The sequence below is a fragment of the Camponotus vicinus genome, unplaced genomic scaffold, assembly GCF_025532165.1.
Source record: "Camponotus vicinus isolate PSW18456_S1 unplaced genomic scaffold, iyCamVici1.0 SCAF_10, whole genome shotgun sequence".
NCBI lineage: Eukaryota > Metazoa > Arthropoda > Insecta > Hymenoptera > Formicidae > Camponotus > Camponotus vicinus.
The window spans coordinates 3,982,004-4,000,671 of NW_028141946.1; the positions used below are offsets into that span (position 1 = coordinate 3,982,004).

At 33.9% G+C, this 18,668-nt stretch overlaps 3 protein-coding genes across 10 annotated transcripts; 1 reads left to right on the top strand and 2 right to left on the bottom strand.

The window, feature by feature from the left end:
* Positions 1 to 46: 46 nt before the first annotated feature.
* LOC145959955 (inactive CLIP domain-containing serine protease A3-like) lies at positions 47 to 3,713 on the top strand. 2 transcript variants are annotated; one of them, XM_083079158.1, is made up of 7 exons: positions 47 to 686; positions 819 to 921; positions 1,232 to 1,320; positions 1,527 to 1,753; positions 1,830 to 2,078; positions 2,331 to 2,529; positions 2,632 to 3,713. In XM_083079158.1, exons 1-7 carry the CDS (start codon positions 615 to 617, stop codon positions 2,785 to 2,787), a joined length of 1,095 nt encoding a protein of 364 aa, XP_082935284.1. In that variant the 5' UTR covers positions 47 to 614; the 3' UTR covers positions 2,788 to 3,713. The 2 variants fall into 2 exon arrangements, with proteins under 2 accessions (XP_082935284.1, XP_082935285.1); XM_083079159.1 differs by lacking the exon at positions 47 to 686 and having other exon boundaries at positions 698 to 921.
* On the bottom strand, positions 3,510 to 9,484 carry Znt63c (solute carrier family 30 member 1). 4 transcript variants are annotated; one of them, XM_083079151.1, is made up of 9 exons: positions 9,124 to 9,484; positions 8,370 to 8,440; positions 7,709 to 7,900; positions 7,378 to 7,600; positions 6,059 to 6,320; positions 5,863 to 5,980; positions 5,552 to 5,767; positions 5,060 to 5,170; positions 3,510 to 4,469 (listed from the first exon to the last, which is right to left on the bottom strand). In XM_083079151.1, the coding sequence occupies exons 3-9, from the start codon at positions 7,883 to 7,885 to the stop codon at positions 4,260 to 4,262; spliced, it is 1,317 nt and encodes a 438-aa protein (XP_082935277.1). In that variant the 5' UTR covers positions 7,886 to 7,900; positions 8,370 to 8,440; positions 9,124 to 9,484; the 3' UTR covers positions 3,510 to 4,259. The 4 variants fall into 4 exon arrangements, with proteins under 4 accessions (XP_082935277.1, XP_082935278.1, XP_082935276.1 ...); XM_083079153.1 differs by lacking the exon at positions 9,124 to 9,484 and adding an exon at positions 4,826 to 4,988 and having other exon boundaries at positions 4,327 to 4,469; positions 8,370 to 9,098; XM_083079152.1 differs by lacking the exon at positions 8,370 to 8,440.
* Positions 9,485 to 10,300: 816 nt separating this feature from the next.
* Eip63e (cyclin dependent kinase Eip63E) lies at positions 10,301 to 18,445 on the bottom strand. 4 transcript variants are annotated; one of them, XM_083079140.1, is made up of 7 exons: positions 17,648 to 18,445; positions 15,782 to 15,871; positions 15,329 to 15,457; positions 14,981 to 15,174; positions 14,499 to 14,884; positions 13,872 to 14,416; positions 10,301 to 13,780 (listed from the first exon to the last, which is right to left on the bottom strand). In XM_083079140.1, the coding sequence occupies exons 1-7, from the start codon at positions 17,691 to 17,693 to the stop codon at positions 13,689 to 13,691; spliced, it is 1,482 nt and encodes a 493-aa protein (XP_082935266.1). In that variant the 5' UTR covers positions 17,694 to 18,445; the 3' UTR covers positions 10,301 to 13,688. The 4 variants fall into 4 exon arrangements, with proteins under 4 accessions (XP_082935266.1, XP_082935267.1, XP_082935268.1 ...); XM_083079141.1 differs by lacking the exon at positions 17,648 to 18,445 and adding an exon at positions 17,255 to 17,614; XM_083079142.1 differs by lacking the exon at positions 17,648 to 18,445 and adding an exon at positions 16,750 to 17,234.
* Between the last annotated feature and the right edge of the window lie 223 nt (positions 18,446 to 18,668).

Sequence of the window (18,668 nt, forward strand, 5' to 3'; positions counted from 1 at the left end):
ACAAGAACATTCTTAGACTTTTTAAAAACTTTGTTAGAATTTTTAATTCTTGAAAATTAAAAATATATAAAATATGTAAAGAATATTTTGTGGAAATATTTCTGCTGTAATATTCATCATTCATGCAATAACTCTTGTCATTATATATGTCAAGTACAAGGCTCGGAAATAATTTGTCAGCGCTTATGAAATAGTGTTTTCTACAACAATGTGTTTATTTTTAACACATAACGTTGAATGAAATCAGCGGTGCGTGATTCGATCTGCTCGCATGGATGTTTATTGACCTTCGTCGCTTATTTGCCAATGAAACGGGGATGGCCTTGTCTCTCCACACTTTACCTCTGGACGCACGGCTGTTACGATCTGTTGGGAATACCACCAGGCGTTATTATGCTAGTTGCGCACTTGCTACGTTGTTATTATTATATACATACTAACATAATTATAATCGGAAACAATTTGCTCTTTTTTATGTTGTGCCAGATATTTTGCACATGATAACTTAGAAGGGGATTATATCTTATCGGATATCGTTACGAAGAATTATCGTTTTTACCGAGACGTGAAAGGTCATTCATTATATCTCGTTGACAGGATGCACGAAGTCTAATATGTTCCCCTCAAAGTTACGGAGAAACGGAAATAATATCGCGACGCATTTATGTATACGCATATATAAATCCGTGAGTTACGGTCTCCGTGTTTCATTTGTTGTATCATTTATACAAGAGATTGTACAATTAATTTTCGGAGATCTCAAAGTTTTCGAAATGAATAACATCTTACTGTTTTTATTATCGTATCAATTGTTGCAGCAAATAATTTGTGCACAAATAATTTTTGAGACTAATCCAAGGGCAAGAAGTACGTACTATTATCCAGGGGCAACAAGTACGTACTATTGTCCAGGGACAACAAGTATGTACTATTATTATATATACTATTATTATAAGATAATATATAATATTAATAACAAGAGAGAGATGTATGATATCAAAAAAATAATAAATTATAAAAATTATTAAGTATTAGTCTAATAAGTATTGTTAATAATACTGAGAAAAAAGCACTGAAATTTATGAAAAAGTACTCAAATAATTGTATCATTTAATACAAAGAATTCCTAAATATTAAAAGTAAAGATTTTACTTTAATTAAATTTAACTTTAATTTATGAATTAATATTGCCTGATATATAAATATATACATATACGCTGTTGTTTTACAGCTAGTATTGTGAATAATGGGCAATGTTTGTGCTATTCTGGAACCAATTGTCCTTCGGGTGGCGGCATTGACATCAGGATCGTAAATACGGTAATATTTGTTGATTAATAAAAAAATTTGATATCAAAATGTTTATACATCTACAAAAAATGATAATTATCAATTCTATATAAAAATTCTATATAAATGTATTCTATATATTACAATTGTAATATATAATTATATATTATTCGATATTTTTGATACTGATCATTTTATAGAGTATAATCCTTTATAATAGAAAAATTTATTTTTAGGGAACAACTTGCCCCCCCGGACAAGTATATTGTTGCGCAGGGTCTACAAACAATGGTTGTGGTATTCAAAAAATATCATCTACTCCACATCCTCCAGGACAAGCTGCTTGCGGCGCATATCCTTGGCAAGTGGCCATTTTAACTGACGGTAATGATTACGTTGGAGGTGGAGTACTTGTCAGTCCAATGTATGTCCTTACCGCCGCTCATAAAGTAGCGGGTTACGTGTAAGTAATAAATATACACGTGAATTTCTGAAAATCTTTAGAAGGAGATTAATTCCTGTATCAAAATATGTTACAGAAACGGTGGAATTAAAGCGAAATTGGGCGCACTCAATTGGGATACTCAATCTACTACCGAGCCTTCTATAAACATTTCAAAAGTTACTCTGCATCCTCAATATAATTCTCAGTTACCAGATAATTTGAAAAACATTCCGAACGATATAGCGGTGCTTAAGCTGAGCTCAGCCGCTCCAATTGCAACTAGTCCTAACATTAATACAGCATGCTTGCCGTCTACACCGATTGAACAAAAGATTGGAGCAAAGCACGTATTACAATTAATATTTTCGTGATATTAAACGTCATTGTATAAATATAACTTTGTTTAATTTGAATTTTCTTTATCAACAAATGATCAATACATAATGATCTTTTGTGTACTTTTATTCCAATTATATTATACTTTTTTATATCTAACAATTCGCTAATACGTTAGAATATATTCTAATTTTGCAATATAATCTGTCCACAAGTAACATGATAAAGCGATTAATCTCACGATATTAATATTTTAAAGATGTTGGGTAACGGGCTGGGGAAAGAACGCTTTTGGACCTAACGGGATGTATCAAAAAATTTTGAAAGAGGTAGATGTATCTGTACGGAGTCATGATGATTGTCAAACGGCCCTTCGTAAGACGAGACTCGACGAATCCTTCGTTCTGGACAGCAATTCCATGTGCGCTGGAGGAGAAGCGGGCAAAGACGCATGCACTGTAAGAGAATTATATATATATTGCCTTTTGTTTATATTAATATAGTATTTATTCATTAATTAATTTTAACAATACCATTACAAATTTTTTTTTTCTTTAAAGGGCGACGGAGGTTCACCGCTGGTATGCTTAAATAACGGACGTTTTGAAGTTATCGGGCTGGTAATATGGGGTATAGACTGTGCAAATGCAGGAGTACCTGGTGTATACACTAATGTATATAACTTTCTTCCTTGGATCACGCAACAAATGACATAGACTGCATAAAAGATGTATATTATTATGTATTATATTATATATATTATTCACATTACAAATATTATTTGAGAGAATTGAAACACATTAATATAAGTAGATAACAAATTTTTTACATTACAAAAATGTGTGTTCTAATATTGAATCGTGAATGTATAAATATTAAAGTTGTAATGTTAGATACTAACAATGTAATGAAAATATAAATAGATAATTTATCATAAATTTTATTAAACATTGAAAATAACAAAATTCATGTTAATTATTAATTTGTATTTTCATATTAACTTGTACATTAAAAATAAGTTTTATAAAAAGAAAAAGCTGTTGAGTTATATACACAAGGTCAGTTATCACAAAACTAACGATTAACACTAAAAAAAAGGAAGTTGATATAATTAGCATAATGTCTATTTTAGTATCTTAAGAAGAAGTATAAACAAACGAACTGTTAATAAAAAACTCTTTTTTTCTTTTATCTCAGTTAATATTTAATTTTCTAATTTTTATAATACTGTTATGAATTTATATAAAAAAAAGTCAAAAATCCAAGTACCCAGGTAGCAGAGTGACGTCAAATGACATCTTAATAACGTTTTAATGACGTCATTGTACGTCATTAAGACGTCATCTTGCTACCTGGGTACAAAAAAATTAACATTATGTATGATATACTCTTTACCTGTAAATAATATTACATGGGGCACACATAAACAATTGATATATTCAATTTTTAGTTTTCTTGTAATTGTTCAAATCGATAAGAAATACATAAAAAATATACAGACTTAATATGTAAAAATTACATGGAAAAAATAATATACAGTATAATGAAGAGATTTGGTACTCTTGCTTATAAACTTGTGTACTATATTATAAAACTGTGTATTATGATATTAATATAATAAAAATTACATATATATAAATAAGGAATTTTGTAAAGTGGTATTTTTATAAAGCCATAGTGTAAATCAATGTACAAGTGTGTATGTGTGTATACGTGAGATTTAAACAATACTTAACATAGATTACAAGTTCTATATTTTTTATGATAAATTATGCATTCAACGTTCGAAGCGTCTTGTAATTCTGGGATTCTCTCAAGAAATCTAGAATAACTTCGACATTTTATTTGTATCATTATGTAACGCATATAATATATTTGGTATTAATATGCCTTTGGCATTTAATTATCAAATATCTTAATTATTTATTTATAAGTAAATTGATGGCAAAGATTAGAAGCTGAAAGAGATTGCTCGTTATATGCAAAAATTTCAGAGAAATTTTTAAACATATAAAAATCAATTACAAGATGTAATTGTTACGAATGCAAAAATCATTCAACCTTTGCCATCAATTGCTGATACTAATGAATTCTATGTAGCTATACTCATTTATTGTATTTGTACAATAAATCGTGACGCGCCGCATATTTTTCTATGGAGGTAGATATTTGATAATGCAAAGGGAGCTTAAACAGTTGGTGCATTGACGTGAGGATGGGGAACTTGGACGGAGTGGAACGAAGTGGGATGCGAGACGGGCAGTGATAGTAAATGTCCGCGTTCCATTTCATTCACTTCTTGTTGCTCTGTTCCTCCTATAGAACCTGTCGAACGTGCCAGGCTATTACGTTGTCTGCACATATATGGTGTCTCTCCAGGTGAAGGAGTTTCACGACCCTGTATTATATAAGTTATAGTCTATAAATTTTATATTTACACATCTTATCGGGGTAAAGGTAATAAAACATGAAGGAATTATGTGATATAGATGATATTTACGTTTCAATAAATACGATGCATCACTCGTCTCATTTCAAACAGGTATAAAAATTTATGTGTGTTCAATTTTTATATGATCACATATTATTAACTATATATCAATTTTACCAACTATATATCATTTTTATATGATATTGAATTTCGAAATTAGATAAGTTTAATAATTTGATATAAGATAGCGATCTTTAATAATTCAAGTGAAATAAAATTTCATTAAAACGATTTTTTTTAAATATAATAGAAGATAACTATACTTTCAAATGAATGAAATATAGAATTTATGTTGTCGGATATAGTAGATGAACTGTCGCGATCTATAGTCGAATTTGACTCTGATTTTATTCCTTCTAAGCATCGTCCGAGGTACGTTGATTTAGGACACGCAGATCGAGGATTTGTATCACTCTCCAAATTATACTAGAGCATCGAGCAAATATAAGCATGATGACGTAAAATGATAAAATCAGAGGGGAAAATGTGGCACTTACTTGTTTGGAAGGACCACAACACGTCGCATGATTGCACGGCTTATCAGTCTTTGGACAGTCCAACACGCAATCTTCCGTGGGAGTCTCTTTAATTTCGCTATTAGAATGATACTAGAATAATAAAAAAGATTATATATTACTAATATATATATAAGTATGTAATAATGTATATGTATGTATGATTAAGAAGTTTATGAATCACGTGAACAATAGTGTTAGTTTAATGACTGTACACTTCGCGCATCATTGACTCTAGACAAAGGAAAGAAGTTTTGTACATTCTAATACTATCATATGCGTGATTCAGAACAGACAATTTTTTAGTCAAAATTCACAATTATCGAGACATAAATCAAACTTGTGTTTGCTTGTAATAAAAAATTGCATGCATTTTCATTACTTAGTCTCTTGCAAATTTGTGTTGCAATGTTCTTACAAATTTTATAACACACACACATACATATTATACAACATTATTTCATATTTGCTTACGTCAATAAATTCTGGTTGAATAGTCGTAGAGTGTATACCCTCATTATGGAAAAATTCCTTAACTTGTTCGGCGATTTTCATATATTCCGAAAGATTTCTACATCTTATGTGCGCACTGGCTATAATACGATCACCGGCTAATTGCCATACATGGAACTCGTGTACAGCTAATACTCCGTCTACATTTTCTAGTAAACGCTGCTGTATAGCATCAACCTACAAATAAATTTTCACAAATTTTATATATATAATTACATCTAAGATCTTACACTAAACTTATATACAAAATCAATATATAAGTAAAATATTACCTGAATGTGTGTTGGCACAGTCTGTAATAGAATTAAAGCTGATTCTTGGAGTAACGGCCACACTGAACGCAAAATAAGAATGACTAATAAAAGCGACAGTGCAGGATCAATATAGAATCTATGGAAATAAAAGAGTGTTTAGAAATTATACAAATTTTATATTAAATTATTAAAAACTCGCACATAAAATAATCACCTATATTTCCATTTTGTAAGCCACACTATGAGGGCAGACACAATTACAATGACAGATCCCAATGCATCTGAAAGTACATGAAGAAATACTCCTCGCATGTTCATTTGACTCGCATCGTGAGTATGACCATGCGCCCGTTTTACTTGGGGTGTCGAAGGTCTATAAGCCTCGTCATTTTCATTGTCGTCTGTACCTACTAAAGTACTCAGTCTATTATGACTTCGAGATATACCATGTGAATGACCATGAGCACTTCCATGTTCTATAATTATGTTATAAATATTTGCAGATTATATCAGTAAAGTAGATTAATCTCTTATCTATTATATATAAAATGTGCATGATATGGTTAAACCAAGATTAATTAATCAATTAATTAAAAGCAGACAGGAAAATGATGCAATAGCTGATCCTTATTTGTTATAGATATAAAATACTACTACAGAAAATATTGATACATCTAGAATCAATCTTTGTTTAATAAAATAAATAAAATAACATTTCTCCTTTAATATTGTTGATATTCGTTTATTCAAATAGCTAAATGTTTTTCGAGTACTCAATTATGATTTAATAATATATTAATTAGATAGTGAAATCGATCTATTAGATATTATTGAGCAGTGAATTTTTAACATTTATATAATTCAAATATAACTACCATCTTTCTGCACAATCTCTTAAAGTATAAACTCATAATACATTTCATAAGAGAACTTTATAAGAATTTTACTTTTGTCATATCTCTACAAAAGTTTCATATTACAAATTTTGCTACATTAATATTTTTCCTCGTCTTGGGATATGTATACTAGATAATCAACTTTTATCTTGATTCAAGACAAAATCTCTTGAGCATCAATAATAACAGAGATAACATTATGAAAATATATTAAACAAAACACTTTGTACAAACTTGAAAAATATCATTATCCATGACTATAATTAAGGTAGTAAGATATTAAGGTATTAGATGATTAGATATGAAGAATAATTAAAGAAACTTAAGATACAAAATCACATTTCAAATAATATTATTCTAACAGCAAAGTAATGAAAACTTTTGTAGAAAATTCATATCAATGAATATTAGTTTCTTGTCTATATATAAGGATCTTTTTATATCGTATTATTAAACATTTTTAAAGCAAGAACATATATCTCTACATCAACTTAATCAACTTAATATTATATCTATATGTATCTTACAATCAACTTAATGTTGTATCTATACATATTTTAAATACATATTTTTACGTTTAAAGCTTTATAAAAAAGAAATAAATCTTATTGTGTGACATATAAATAGGTAGACTCACCATGGAATAAACATAAACCTATCACATTCACCAGCAAACCAAGTGCTCCAACTGCCACAAGTAGTTTGGCTTCGTGTATTTCTTCTACCTCGATGAATCTCTTACATGCCTCTACAGTAATACTAAAGCATAGAGCAACCAAGAACACAGCATTTACCAGGGCTCCTAATACCTCAGCTCTAGCCCAACCAAAGGTGTTCTTGGACCATTTTTTCGGCGACATCTGCAATGTAAAAGAGCTTGTAAATTATTGATATATAAAGTCATTAAAGTTGATAAAGATTTAATGACTGGATATTTTAATATAACTAAAGACAATTTCAAAGCTTACCTTTACCGAAAGGAATGCCACTACCAAAGCAGCTACATCTGATAACATGTGAAAACTGTCCGCTATTAAAGCCATTGAATTGGTCACATAACCAACTACAATTTCCACTAAAAAAAATAGAGCTGTCAGCCATAACATTGTCAAAAGGCGACATTTTTTTCCTGTATAACGACCCATGATATTTATGCAGATCTGAAAAAATATGAATATGTATATAATGTACATTGCTTTGGAATAATTACTGAAAATATATAAGGAAAATTATAAAGGAAAATTTTTCTAAAGTTATGAAGCAAAATACATATGATTGAATAACTGTGTCGCATTACTGAGATAATAATGCACTACTATAAATATTTTTCTTATCGTGAAACATTATGTCTAATCAGCTAATCCAATTGGAGAGAATAATATCGATTATAAAAGCATTGTTTCTTCTTGAAAAAAAGAACAATTTCAACATATATACTAAAAGTGTATTGTTGAAAATTTCCAGAACCATCAAAGAAATCTAATGAATTCTGTACTATTCCATATTCTTTGTTTGTTTACGCGAATTTCCTAGACGCGTTCCTGCTCTGTGGCGTGAGGAATAATAACGTACCGAATAAGATATCAGCAATTGTATATTGTGTACGAAATAGAAGCGATTCTCACTTACTTAACGAGGCTCGAGGATGACGGGGTCGCGCGCTACGTGCGCTTCAAGTCATCGCACGTTACAGCAATTTCCTTATATCCATTCCCCATAAATCCAGAAACGAGAAGGAGAGAAAAAGAGGGACGAATATGAATCACGGCAGGACAGCAAGAAAGCGCTATGTGAATCATCGTGCGGAAAAGATCATACGCCACGGATCGAAAAAGTTCCGGGCAAACCGACGGGATTGCGATAAACGACTGCCGGTCCTGACGAGGGACTAAATTTTCTCGACTATCAATTAGACATTAGAGAGGGGGGTAAGGTAGGACGCCGACATTATCGACCGCTTTTCGGTCATTCGATATAAATATTTGAACGTTTAAGACAACGCGTGCATGTGTGCACGTAATGCGGTGATTTGACGATTATTCCGAATACAAATCACACATTTAGAGCATATTGTATGATATATTATATGATATAGATTTAATATAGATTCCATCCCTATCTTATCGCTCATCTTATATATTTATCTCTATATGGTGTAATATATCAAATATATACTCTTATGGGAAGCTATTGTTTCCCATGCATAGAAAACGGTCAATAACACCAGCGCTCTTGAATTATCTTCAAATTCAGGTGATAGTCGCGAGAATTTGCTCAGGGTCGACGGTCTTTAATAATACCTCATCAGTGCTCTTCGGAGCGATGTATATATCGTCGCAAAATTATCGCGTTGGGAAGGGAAAAAAAGGGTGCGCTCTCTTACCTGCACTGGAGCAGAATTCGTCGCGTCCGTTCTCCGCGCTCGCGTATCAAGTTACACTAATTAAATGCAGCGTGCAGAGAACGTTTCTGGACATGTTCCGTAGCGCGATCATGCGTATGCGTAAAACGCATCGCTGGCAGGCAGGTACGGGCAAGGCACAACACAACAATGACAATCCGCGGCGCTTACTACGCTGGTCCTCCTCTCTCTCCTCTTGTCCCTCTTCCCTCTTCACGTAGCACCACGATCAACGAAACATCACAGATGTTGGCATCCGCGAAGCACTGATAGGGTTCCATCCCCGACCAATAGCATCGCGATATACGGCCGAAATCGTCCAACGACGTTCGATGGATGCGACATCCGGACACATCTCACACAACGTATATGAAATCGAGATGTCATACATATATGTATAAACGTGATAGATGCCGTTCCATTGCTACGTTTTTATTTGTATCAGACTAGACCCGTGATGATTCATCTTTACCTTTATTTATATTTATAGATTCATTCGTAGATCATAGATCATAGATAATAAATTGATTTAGAATGGGCAATCTTTAATAATATCTCGTCCATATTTCATTCTAACAAGTCTGGCAGCAAATTTCGGAACGCACAGCCACAGTTTGCCGCGCAATCGCGACACGTTTAAACAGATTTGAATTTGACAGATTTTATTGTTAATAAAAGTTCTCGCATCGCGGACTCTCTCTTTTTCTTAAACACATTTCAATTTTTAATCCACAATTTAGGATCGATCGTGCAATTATTAATATATTCTATATTTTGTTTCTCACGTTAATTTCGCTTCCTCCTTCCAATCTTAATTATTTAAAATTTTCAGAATTTAATCTGAAATAGCATTTGTTGTGCAAACTGTGACATATGTAGCACGATTTTTAAAGAGATCTTATTTATTTAAAGTATTTTGTAATTTATATTGGTGCAAATTTTTTTTTTCATTTCACGCACACACGCACACGCATACATTCGTGAATACATGATATAGATTTCTAAAAATTTGTTCATATGAAATATAAAAGTGTTTTTTGTGTATATGTCAAGTTTTTATACAACTTAAATTTGATACACTAGTCAATCCTCTGACTGTGTGATTTTTATCATGCTATGCATTTCATGACGTGAAAGTAAGTGTGAAATACGTAAAATGTAATAGCGAGTTGTATCTTTATTATTTCAAATATTTGTAGCACAGGCACAATACTTCAACTTGATGCTTCCGAATAAATCCGGAATTGATCAATCGGTCTAAATGTCAGACACGTGTGTAATAATCACGTGCCTTCGCAATGATGCGAAGTGTCCATTTTTTCGAACGCAAAAGATGTTGATGTGAAAACATAATTCCCTTCCCAGCAAACATGATGATGTCTAAAGACATCTTAATAACGTTCTAATGACGTATATACGTCAGACGTTTTTAGATGTCATCATGTTTGCTGGGTTTTTTTGTATCTTTTTCGTTACACAATTCCGCAGCGGCTTTGATATATATTCGCGATTCCTTATAAAAAAAATTACAAAATAAAATGTACAATTAGACTGGAAGAAAAATACACGTACAAAATCGATACACTTAGAGGCAACATAAGTACATGTTATAATTATACAAAAATTTTCGTGTTATAATGTTCTTTTTTTTAAGAATTAAACCGAACCTTGTGTATGGCATATGCTTAACTCGGCAGTGGTAGGAGATGCCAGAATTTATTATTGATAAATATGATAAAAATATTTCTCTTATAAGACACAAGATAATAAATGCATAAACTGTGACATCATACTTATAGATTTCAATATTATATATCAGATTTAGATGCAACATAAAACACGTGTATATGTGAGAGATAAAATATTATTATATATACAAAATGCGAATCGTAATATTCATTATGCGAAATTAATTGTTTCCTTACTGTAAAAGCTAATCTGAAAGTTCGTATTCTGCACTTGAAATATGATTGTTTTTAAAGTATTATATTTTTCGCATTTTAGTATATAAAAGAATAGATTATTTGAATAATTTAGAATCAATATATTTTTAATTAAAAAAAATATTTAAATGTAAAAAATTTGTGTGATATAGTAAAAAAATTTTTTACAAAGTTGCTGTATCTTTAATTTTTTTTCTATTCTCTTTACACTTATTAAAATTAATGTAAACTGATTTGCGAATTTACACGTGTCAATATATATACAATTAAATGTTTAAACATATGTCTTTTTAGAAACAAACACCCAAATTACTATCCATAGGATAGAATAAGATTGTTACAAATTTCGCATTAGAGTAAAAAACTTCAGCACCACTTTTTAAAAAAATACAATCAATGATTTACGGAAATTCCGTAAACAAAAAGACTATATAATACTTATTCATATTACATCATCCTACTTAATATACTCTATAAATGCTCGTTCTTCACAAAATGACAGAATAAAAAACGCAGAATCTTAAATATCTAAACAACTTAACTTTATATTACGTATATTTTTGTAAAAGAGATGATATTTCGAATGATAATTTAATAACATCGTAAAAATAATAAATTATATTGACACTACGATTTATTTAATTATGAAAAATGCGTCTTCGATATAATAATGAAAAAAAATTAAGAAAATAAAAATATTGTGTTATTACGATAAAAAAAAATCATTTTTGTGTCCTATATCACGCATTAAAAGTATTGTAACATTTCCAAGTTCAAGTGTTTTTTCGTTGTGTGTATGTTTATATATATGGTACATCATTTATTATATAAGCTTATTAATATTCTTCTTTCATAACATGTAAAAATAAATCTTTAAGCGCATTTTATAAATAAAGTATAATTTTTAAAAAATATTCGACGTTTATAATTCAGAAAGTAGTTCATTGTTATTTGAAATATGATTCACGAGTAATTTCATATCTAGCTCTATAGTACCATTGCCGAGTTAAAGATGAACAGGATCCAGAGTGTACCATACATTTGAATTTATTACAAAGTCACATTTATTATCTCGATTCAGCTATTCCAGCATCATCGATATATATATACATATATATATGTATATATATAATATGTGAATTTAGTAATTCTATTTACAATCTATCGAAATAAACGTAATAATATCGGTAATAATAGTGTGTAATAGCGTTTCTCAAATCTTTTCGAAATTTCTTCTTCTCTCTTTTACTTTCACCTCGTTGATATATATATATTTATATTTTTTTTTTAATAAGTGTGCTGAAAAATCGGTATAAATGTAACCTACGAAAAGGAGTAATATTATCGCGCAATAATCGTCAATTGTAGCTTAGATAAAATTTGGAAGAACTGTAACGCCATTTTTTCCCTTACGTTTTCCTATTTCTACTATTGCCAACGCTACTTTATATCCGGTACTTTTTAAAAAATCGGATACTCATTAAATAATTACGTCACGAGTACGAGGTCGATTAAACACGTCAGTTTTATAATTCGAGCACCATTTGGCTAACGTTGATAATAATTAGCAGTGAATTGAACAAATGAAATTTCGAGTCTAAAATCGCTACCCCGTAACTCTCGTCTTCTCGATTCGCTATCATTATTTATGCTACGTTGCGACATTGTCGAGAAACTTCGATTGATATTAAATACGATCTAACGCTATAATCACTTATATCTAAATCACTACCATCGGTACTATCGACGATGAGCGTTCAGTTTAGTTTCTTTGACTGCATCTCGCGATGTTGGCAACTACGGCACTTGACTAATACTGACTCGCTGTCTTCCTAAGCTTCCTATTTCTTATTCGCTATCATCACATCTAATAATTATTTTTTTAAATCGAACAACGATTCTTTATCTATCAATATTTTCAATTGTCTTAGCGACCAACATCGTATGCTCGAAAGCAGCAGCAGTAAAGTTTGTTTTATATAGAGAGTGCTACAGGTCTTCCACAATTTTTCTAAGATAAGTAATTAATTACTTCGTAATAGTTTTGCTAACCAGCGACCGCCCGCCCTATTTGGCTTGGGCTGGGATTCCGGGGGGACGTAGGGCGGCGGTATGGTATTTTTTTCCTTTCTTTTTGATTGGTATCGATCTAAATCTAATATTTGGACGAAGTGCGAGGATGGGTCGTGCGTGCTTTTGCTTTCTAAGTCGAGCGTGCGCAAATCCTTATAAATCTTTTTTTTTTTACTTTTAGCCGTAAGCTTTACTTTCTTGTTTCCTTGTGTGACCAGTTACGACTTATCGTCGTTAATTAATTTACTCGATACGTATATATTCTCGAGAAAAAAAAGTGAAAAGAAGGAGAAAAGAATATTTTTTGTTATTACGTATGAAAAGAACAAGGTGAAAAATCATAGAGCAGCCCTGAGAGAGAGCGAATAACACGCTTGTAGGAATAATGCATGTGCGCCTGTGTATGTGTGTGTGTGTGTGTATTGTGTATGTGTATCTGAACATATGGATCTCTCATACGAATGAACATTTCACTCAATGTGTAAATTGCGAATTTACTTATAATTTACTCCATTAACGTTTGCTTTAACCTCAAGTCTTAAGAGTCGTGTGACGCGAATCTGCGCACCCGTGCCTCGAGTTTGTATACAAGTGACAACCTTCTACGCTGAATATCGACACTTCTGTAACAAGAATCAATAGTACATGTGAGACAAATACTTCGACAATAATAGTACATTAGACCGCAGTCTAGCAAACATATGTACATCTTACCGTCAGGTAATTCGTATAATTTCCTAGGAAGAGAAGCGAAATAGGGATGTGCTAACGCTTCTTCCGCTCCTATCCGTTGATCAGGATTCAGTTGCAGGAGCGACGACGCCATACTATCACCTTCGGCGATGTCATAGAGCCGGGGAAACGAGAGCCCCAGTTTCCGCGGTGGATAAAATAACAGTCTATGTGCCTTATATCCGGGCAAATGCGTGACACCCGGCCAAGTTTCCTCGGTGGGTGTACCCAGCACTTTAAATATCTTATCGAGTTGGTCGTACGTACAACGTACACCTGGGAATGTCGGTTCACCAGTTAACATTTCCACAAATATGCAACCTACTCCCCACATATCGAGCGAGGTGGAGTACTCTGTGGAACCTAAGAGAACGTCGGGCGGCCTATACCATAAGGTCACGACCTCGTGCGAGTATGTATGCGATGGCACAGATTTTGCTCTCGCTAATCCAAAGTCTGCCAATTTAAGTTCTCCTATTTCACTGATTAATAAATTCTGCGGCTTTACATCTCTATGCAGGACTCTCCTAAAGATATTCGGTACCACAAATTAATCAATGCATATCGCAAACCAAACATTGGTATTATACACTATATATTTGTAATTACCTGCGATGACAGTACGCCAGTCCTCTCAATAATTGAAAAAGAAACAATTTAACATTACGCGGGTCTAATCCTCCGTTACCGGTTCCATACCTCTCCATGTATTGCGACAAATCGGTGTGAACGTATTCGAATACGAAGGTGAGCGTCTCGCGAGTATGAATAATATCGTGCAAAGTCACGATATTGCTATGTTTCAACTCTTTGAGGAGACTTGCCTCGCGAATGGCAGTAAATGGAGCTCCTTCCTCCTCTTGCAGTCTAATTTCTTTAAGAGCCACCACCTGATTAGTGAGGTGGCTGTAGCCTTTGAACACTGTGGCGTATGATCCCTCTCCCAACTGCTCCAGTTTTATATAAGCCTCGGATTTACCGAACGGAGAATCTCCCTGTCGAGTCAAAATGGAGGATTGATGTATATTAATGTATACCATTTTACTAGAAAATAAGCCTACACAAATGAGCAAATGTGTAGAGCATATTACCCCAAAAGCGGAGAATCTTTTAGTTCTTCTAGGTGGATCCGGGCCGAGAAAAACCTCAGATTTGGGCCGTGGTGGACGTCGGGGCCGCAGAATTACCCTAGCTTCTTCCCGTATATCTTCATCGAGAAGCTTGGAATCGCTAGAAACCGAAAGCTGCCGATGCACTCTCTCATGGTCACCCACACCTGTCCATTCTATGACAGTCCAATTTCCGAAAACATTCTTAAAATAACAGCAATAGAAGTATACAAGATTATACATAGATTTTTATAAAAATTCATTTGAAAATCTGAGAGTACATCAAATTATATTATACATGTATCTATAAATCTTCCAAATGAAACTTACCATAACGACGATCTTTATCCACAGGTATGTTGCCATTTGGCTCCAAGCGATCTAGGAACTCCTCAGAATAGCCATTGTATGGCAATTGGCCTCTGGTTGCTGCATCATCAGCCTCTTCTTTTGATATAGCTATAATAAAAAAAATGAATAATACTTTACAATAATATTTATTTTTAACAGACACAATTAACAATTTATAATTGTATCATATTAATAAATTTATTCAGCATTATGAAAAATGTTCATATTTCAGTAAAACAATGTGTATGTTAATAAACAAGTCTATAAAATTATTGTTATTTAAAATCATGGTTTACAAAAAAAGTTATTTGACATTAATATTTATTAATACTGTCAGAAAAATTGAGGATATAACTAAATTTTTACAAGAAAATGCTATTTTATATTTTATTAATATAAAAGCAATTATTTTGAAATACAAGATATACTTACAAAGTCGTCCAAAACTATGACTGAGACGCTTTTTTAATTTTTGTACTCTGCTGAGAGCACCGCCTTTTTTTTCTCGCATTGTCACAGGCCCTGCATACAAGAAGCATAATATTTAAACAGTTTGAAATATCAAATATACTTAAATTGAGATAGCGCACGACATCTCATAATAGAAGGCCAAGAACATCAGAGTAATTTAGACACAATGATCATTATATGACATGTGATGACATCATATGCTGTGCTATGCTATATACATATATGAATATAGTACGTATATATAGGTGCATATGTGCTACTGGATCTTGATAATGATAATAATAGAGACACATACAAATATATATCGCAATCTTCTCAAATGACACTGGGAGGAATATAATAACGTAAGAAATTATGTAATAAAAAGAGCATATATACATACATATATATATATATATCTCTTTTTATTACATAATTTCTTACGTTATTATATTTCTCCCAGTGTCATTTGAGAAGATTGCGATATATATACTTGTATGTGTCTCTATTATTGTCATTATCAAGATCCAGAAGCACAAACAAACACACACACACACACACACACACACACACATATATATATATGCATCCATTATTCATTCTGTTTCAAATAAAAATCTGATAGTCGATGCAAACGTTGAAAAGGAATTTTGCTAAATTTATCAAACAATTTGTAGTTGAAACAAAGGATAATATTTGTGAGCCTAAGTGAATAATATATTTGCTGTGATACAATATGATAAAGTAAAAAATTTATAGTTTTTATTATACAACTGTCAAAACATAATGACACCTAATGAGCTGTCATTTAAACAGAATCTTATCTCGAAACATTTTAATTTACCCTAAACAGATCAATATCATTCATTCATTCATTCATTCATTCATTCATAATACGAAAGATAATAAACACGGTTTTTATAAAAGTGAAAGTATATACAAGAGTGTACTTTTCAAGTATCGCAGCAATTTGCTCCTGAACTAGCCTGAAAAAAAACTGTATTATTCTTCTTGGGATAAGTCACATAAAGCAAACTCGCGAGGCACTCGACTAATGCAATTAAAACTTTGTAACTGCCATATGTGTACGGCACATGTACACGGCGCACAGCACACACTCAAACACTTAAATACAGCATAGTTATGCACACATAATGTATGTACATATACCACAGTTACAGCGCGAGTCAACGGACTAATAGACATTAGTAGTTTCACAAGAGAGTGAAATAAAATTACGGGCAAATTGACAGTCGAGGTTTTCAAGCGTCGAGCGCGACCGTCTCTCGCGTATCTTGGGAAAAAGGAACGCGCGATTCGAAAAGCCAGTCGGTCTCGCCATTGGAATATGCCATCTCGAAGTGATAAGCGCGCGCGTTTATTCCTGTCAACGAGTGCGAATTCGAGTCGCCGGGTGAAAAAAAGCGAGCGCAAGAACACGCGCGAGATACATACTGCAACTTTGTCTCTCTTTCTCCTCTGCCATCGATAAGAGATACTTGACACGCACACAAGCTCTTCATCTCTCTCCCTCTCCCTCTCTCTGTCCTCTCTTGTCTCTGTGCGTCCTCGTCGCGCTGCCGATCGTTGTCATCCTGTCCTTCTTCCATTTCCACGATCCCGGAACGGAACTCCCTTTACCTCTCTCTCGCTCATTCATACTCGTATATACCCTCTCTCTCTCTCCCTCCCTCTCTTTCTCTCTCTTTTTCGCCTGGTTCACATGCGCGCACAAAAGCAGCCGATGAAGAAACGACAAGCCGGAGCACGGACATTGGAAGAAGCGCGAGAGAAAAGGAAGCGCGCCAAAAAGAAGGGAAAAAAAGAAGCACTCGCCCTCCGACTTACCCTCTTTGCTCTTGGAGGCGGTCGAACCCTTGTCCTGACAGTACATGATTACTCATTCGCTCTCACGCACGGGACACATCACATATGGGCGGTGACGCACTCGGGTGCGTGCGTGTGTATGTATGTATGTATGTATGTACGTAGGTGTGCCTGCGTGTACGGGCGTCCGTCGTCGTGTTTTTCCTCGGCCGATGCTCCTGCTCGTTGGCTCGGGTGGCGCGTGTCGTCGGCCACCTCTCACGTCGCTCGTTCCGTCTCGCGCTTCTTCGACGAGGCACGCACGCTCCCCGACCCTGACGCGTCGACTCGCGCCATCAAGAGAAAAAAGGCCGCCTCCGCACTCTGCCCGCGGACGACGACGACGACGACGGGGACGTCGACGATCGTCCTCGGGACGGTGCGGTCGTCACGACACCGTACCGGAAATTCACCACCACCGCCGAAATCGCCGCCACCGAGGCTCCCCGGTTCGCGAGCGTGGCAAGGTTCACGTCGATTCGCTCACTCACTCTATCTCTTTCTCTCTCTCTCTTTCTCCGTTTCTTTCTTTTTCTCTTTCTCTTTTTCTTTCTCTCTCGACCGAGATCACTATCGTCGGCCGATCCTCAACCCTCCCGCTGCGCTGTCCTGCTGACGGTGGGTGCTCGCGCACGCCACCACTATCTCTGACAAATCATCCGCGATCGGCCGACCATTCGACTCGGAAGCCTTATCTCGCTCTTGTCTTCGCGGATTCTGCCCGCACCACCGCCGCGTACAAAAGTCGCGAACTAGCCGACTCTAGCCGAGACGCGTGCGATGGAACCTAGAGCGACGACTGCGCGCCAGAGAGTTACTCCGGAAATGTGACAGGAGCTGTTTGGTCCGAGAGGACGGCAAACAGCTGATTGGTTACGCCATATTGTTGCTTTTCGAAATAGAGGCCTATAAAATAACTAACTAAAACTAAATAAATAAAACTAAAATAAAACTAAATAAAACTAACCATAAATATTTTATATTCATATACATTTTAAATTTC

Bases quoted from the DNA above. Each gene is read 5' to 3' on its own strand.
- Znt63c (XM_083079152.1), bottom strand. From the start codon at position 7,885: ATGGGTCGTTATACAGGAAAAAAATGTCGCCTTTTGACAATGTTATGG. The intron at 5,768-5,862 runs GTAATATTTTAC...ATTTATTTGTAG, and splicing joins CTGTGCCAACACACATTCAG to GTTGATGCTATACAGCAGCG. The intron at 4,470-5,059 runs GTAAGTGCCACA...TATATAATACAG, and splicing joins GTTGTGGTCCTTCCAAACAA to GGTCGTGAAACTCCTTCACC.
- LOC145959955 (XM_083079158.1), top strand. From the start codon at position 615: ATGTTCCCCTCAAAGTTACGGAGAAACGGAAATAATATCGCGACGCAT. The intron at 687-818 runs GTGAGTTACGGT...CAATTGTTGCAG, and splicing joins GTATACGCATATATAAATCC to CAAATAATTTGTGCACAAAT. The intron at 1,321-1,526 runs GTAATATTTGTT...ATTTATTTTTAG, and splicing joins ACATCAGGATCGTAAATACG to GGAACAACTTGCCCCCCCGG.
- Eip63e (XM_083079140.1), bottom strand. From the start codon at position 17,693: ATGTACTGTCAGGACAAGGGTTCGACCGCCTCCAAGAGCAAAGAGG. The intron at 15,872-17,647 runs GTAAGTCGGAGG...TCTTGTATGCAG, and splicing joins CGCCTCCAAGAGCAAAGAGG to GGCCTGTGACAATGCGAGAA. The intron at 13,781-13,871 runs GTAAGATGTACA...TTCTTGTTACAG, and splicing joins ATTATACGAATTACCTGACG to AAGTGTCGATATTCAGCGTA.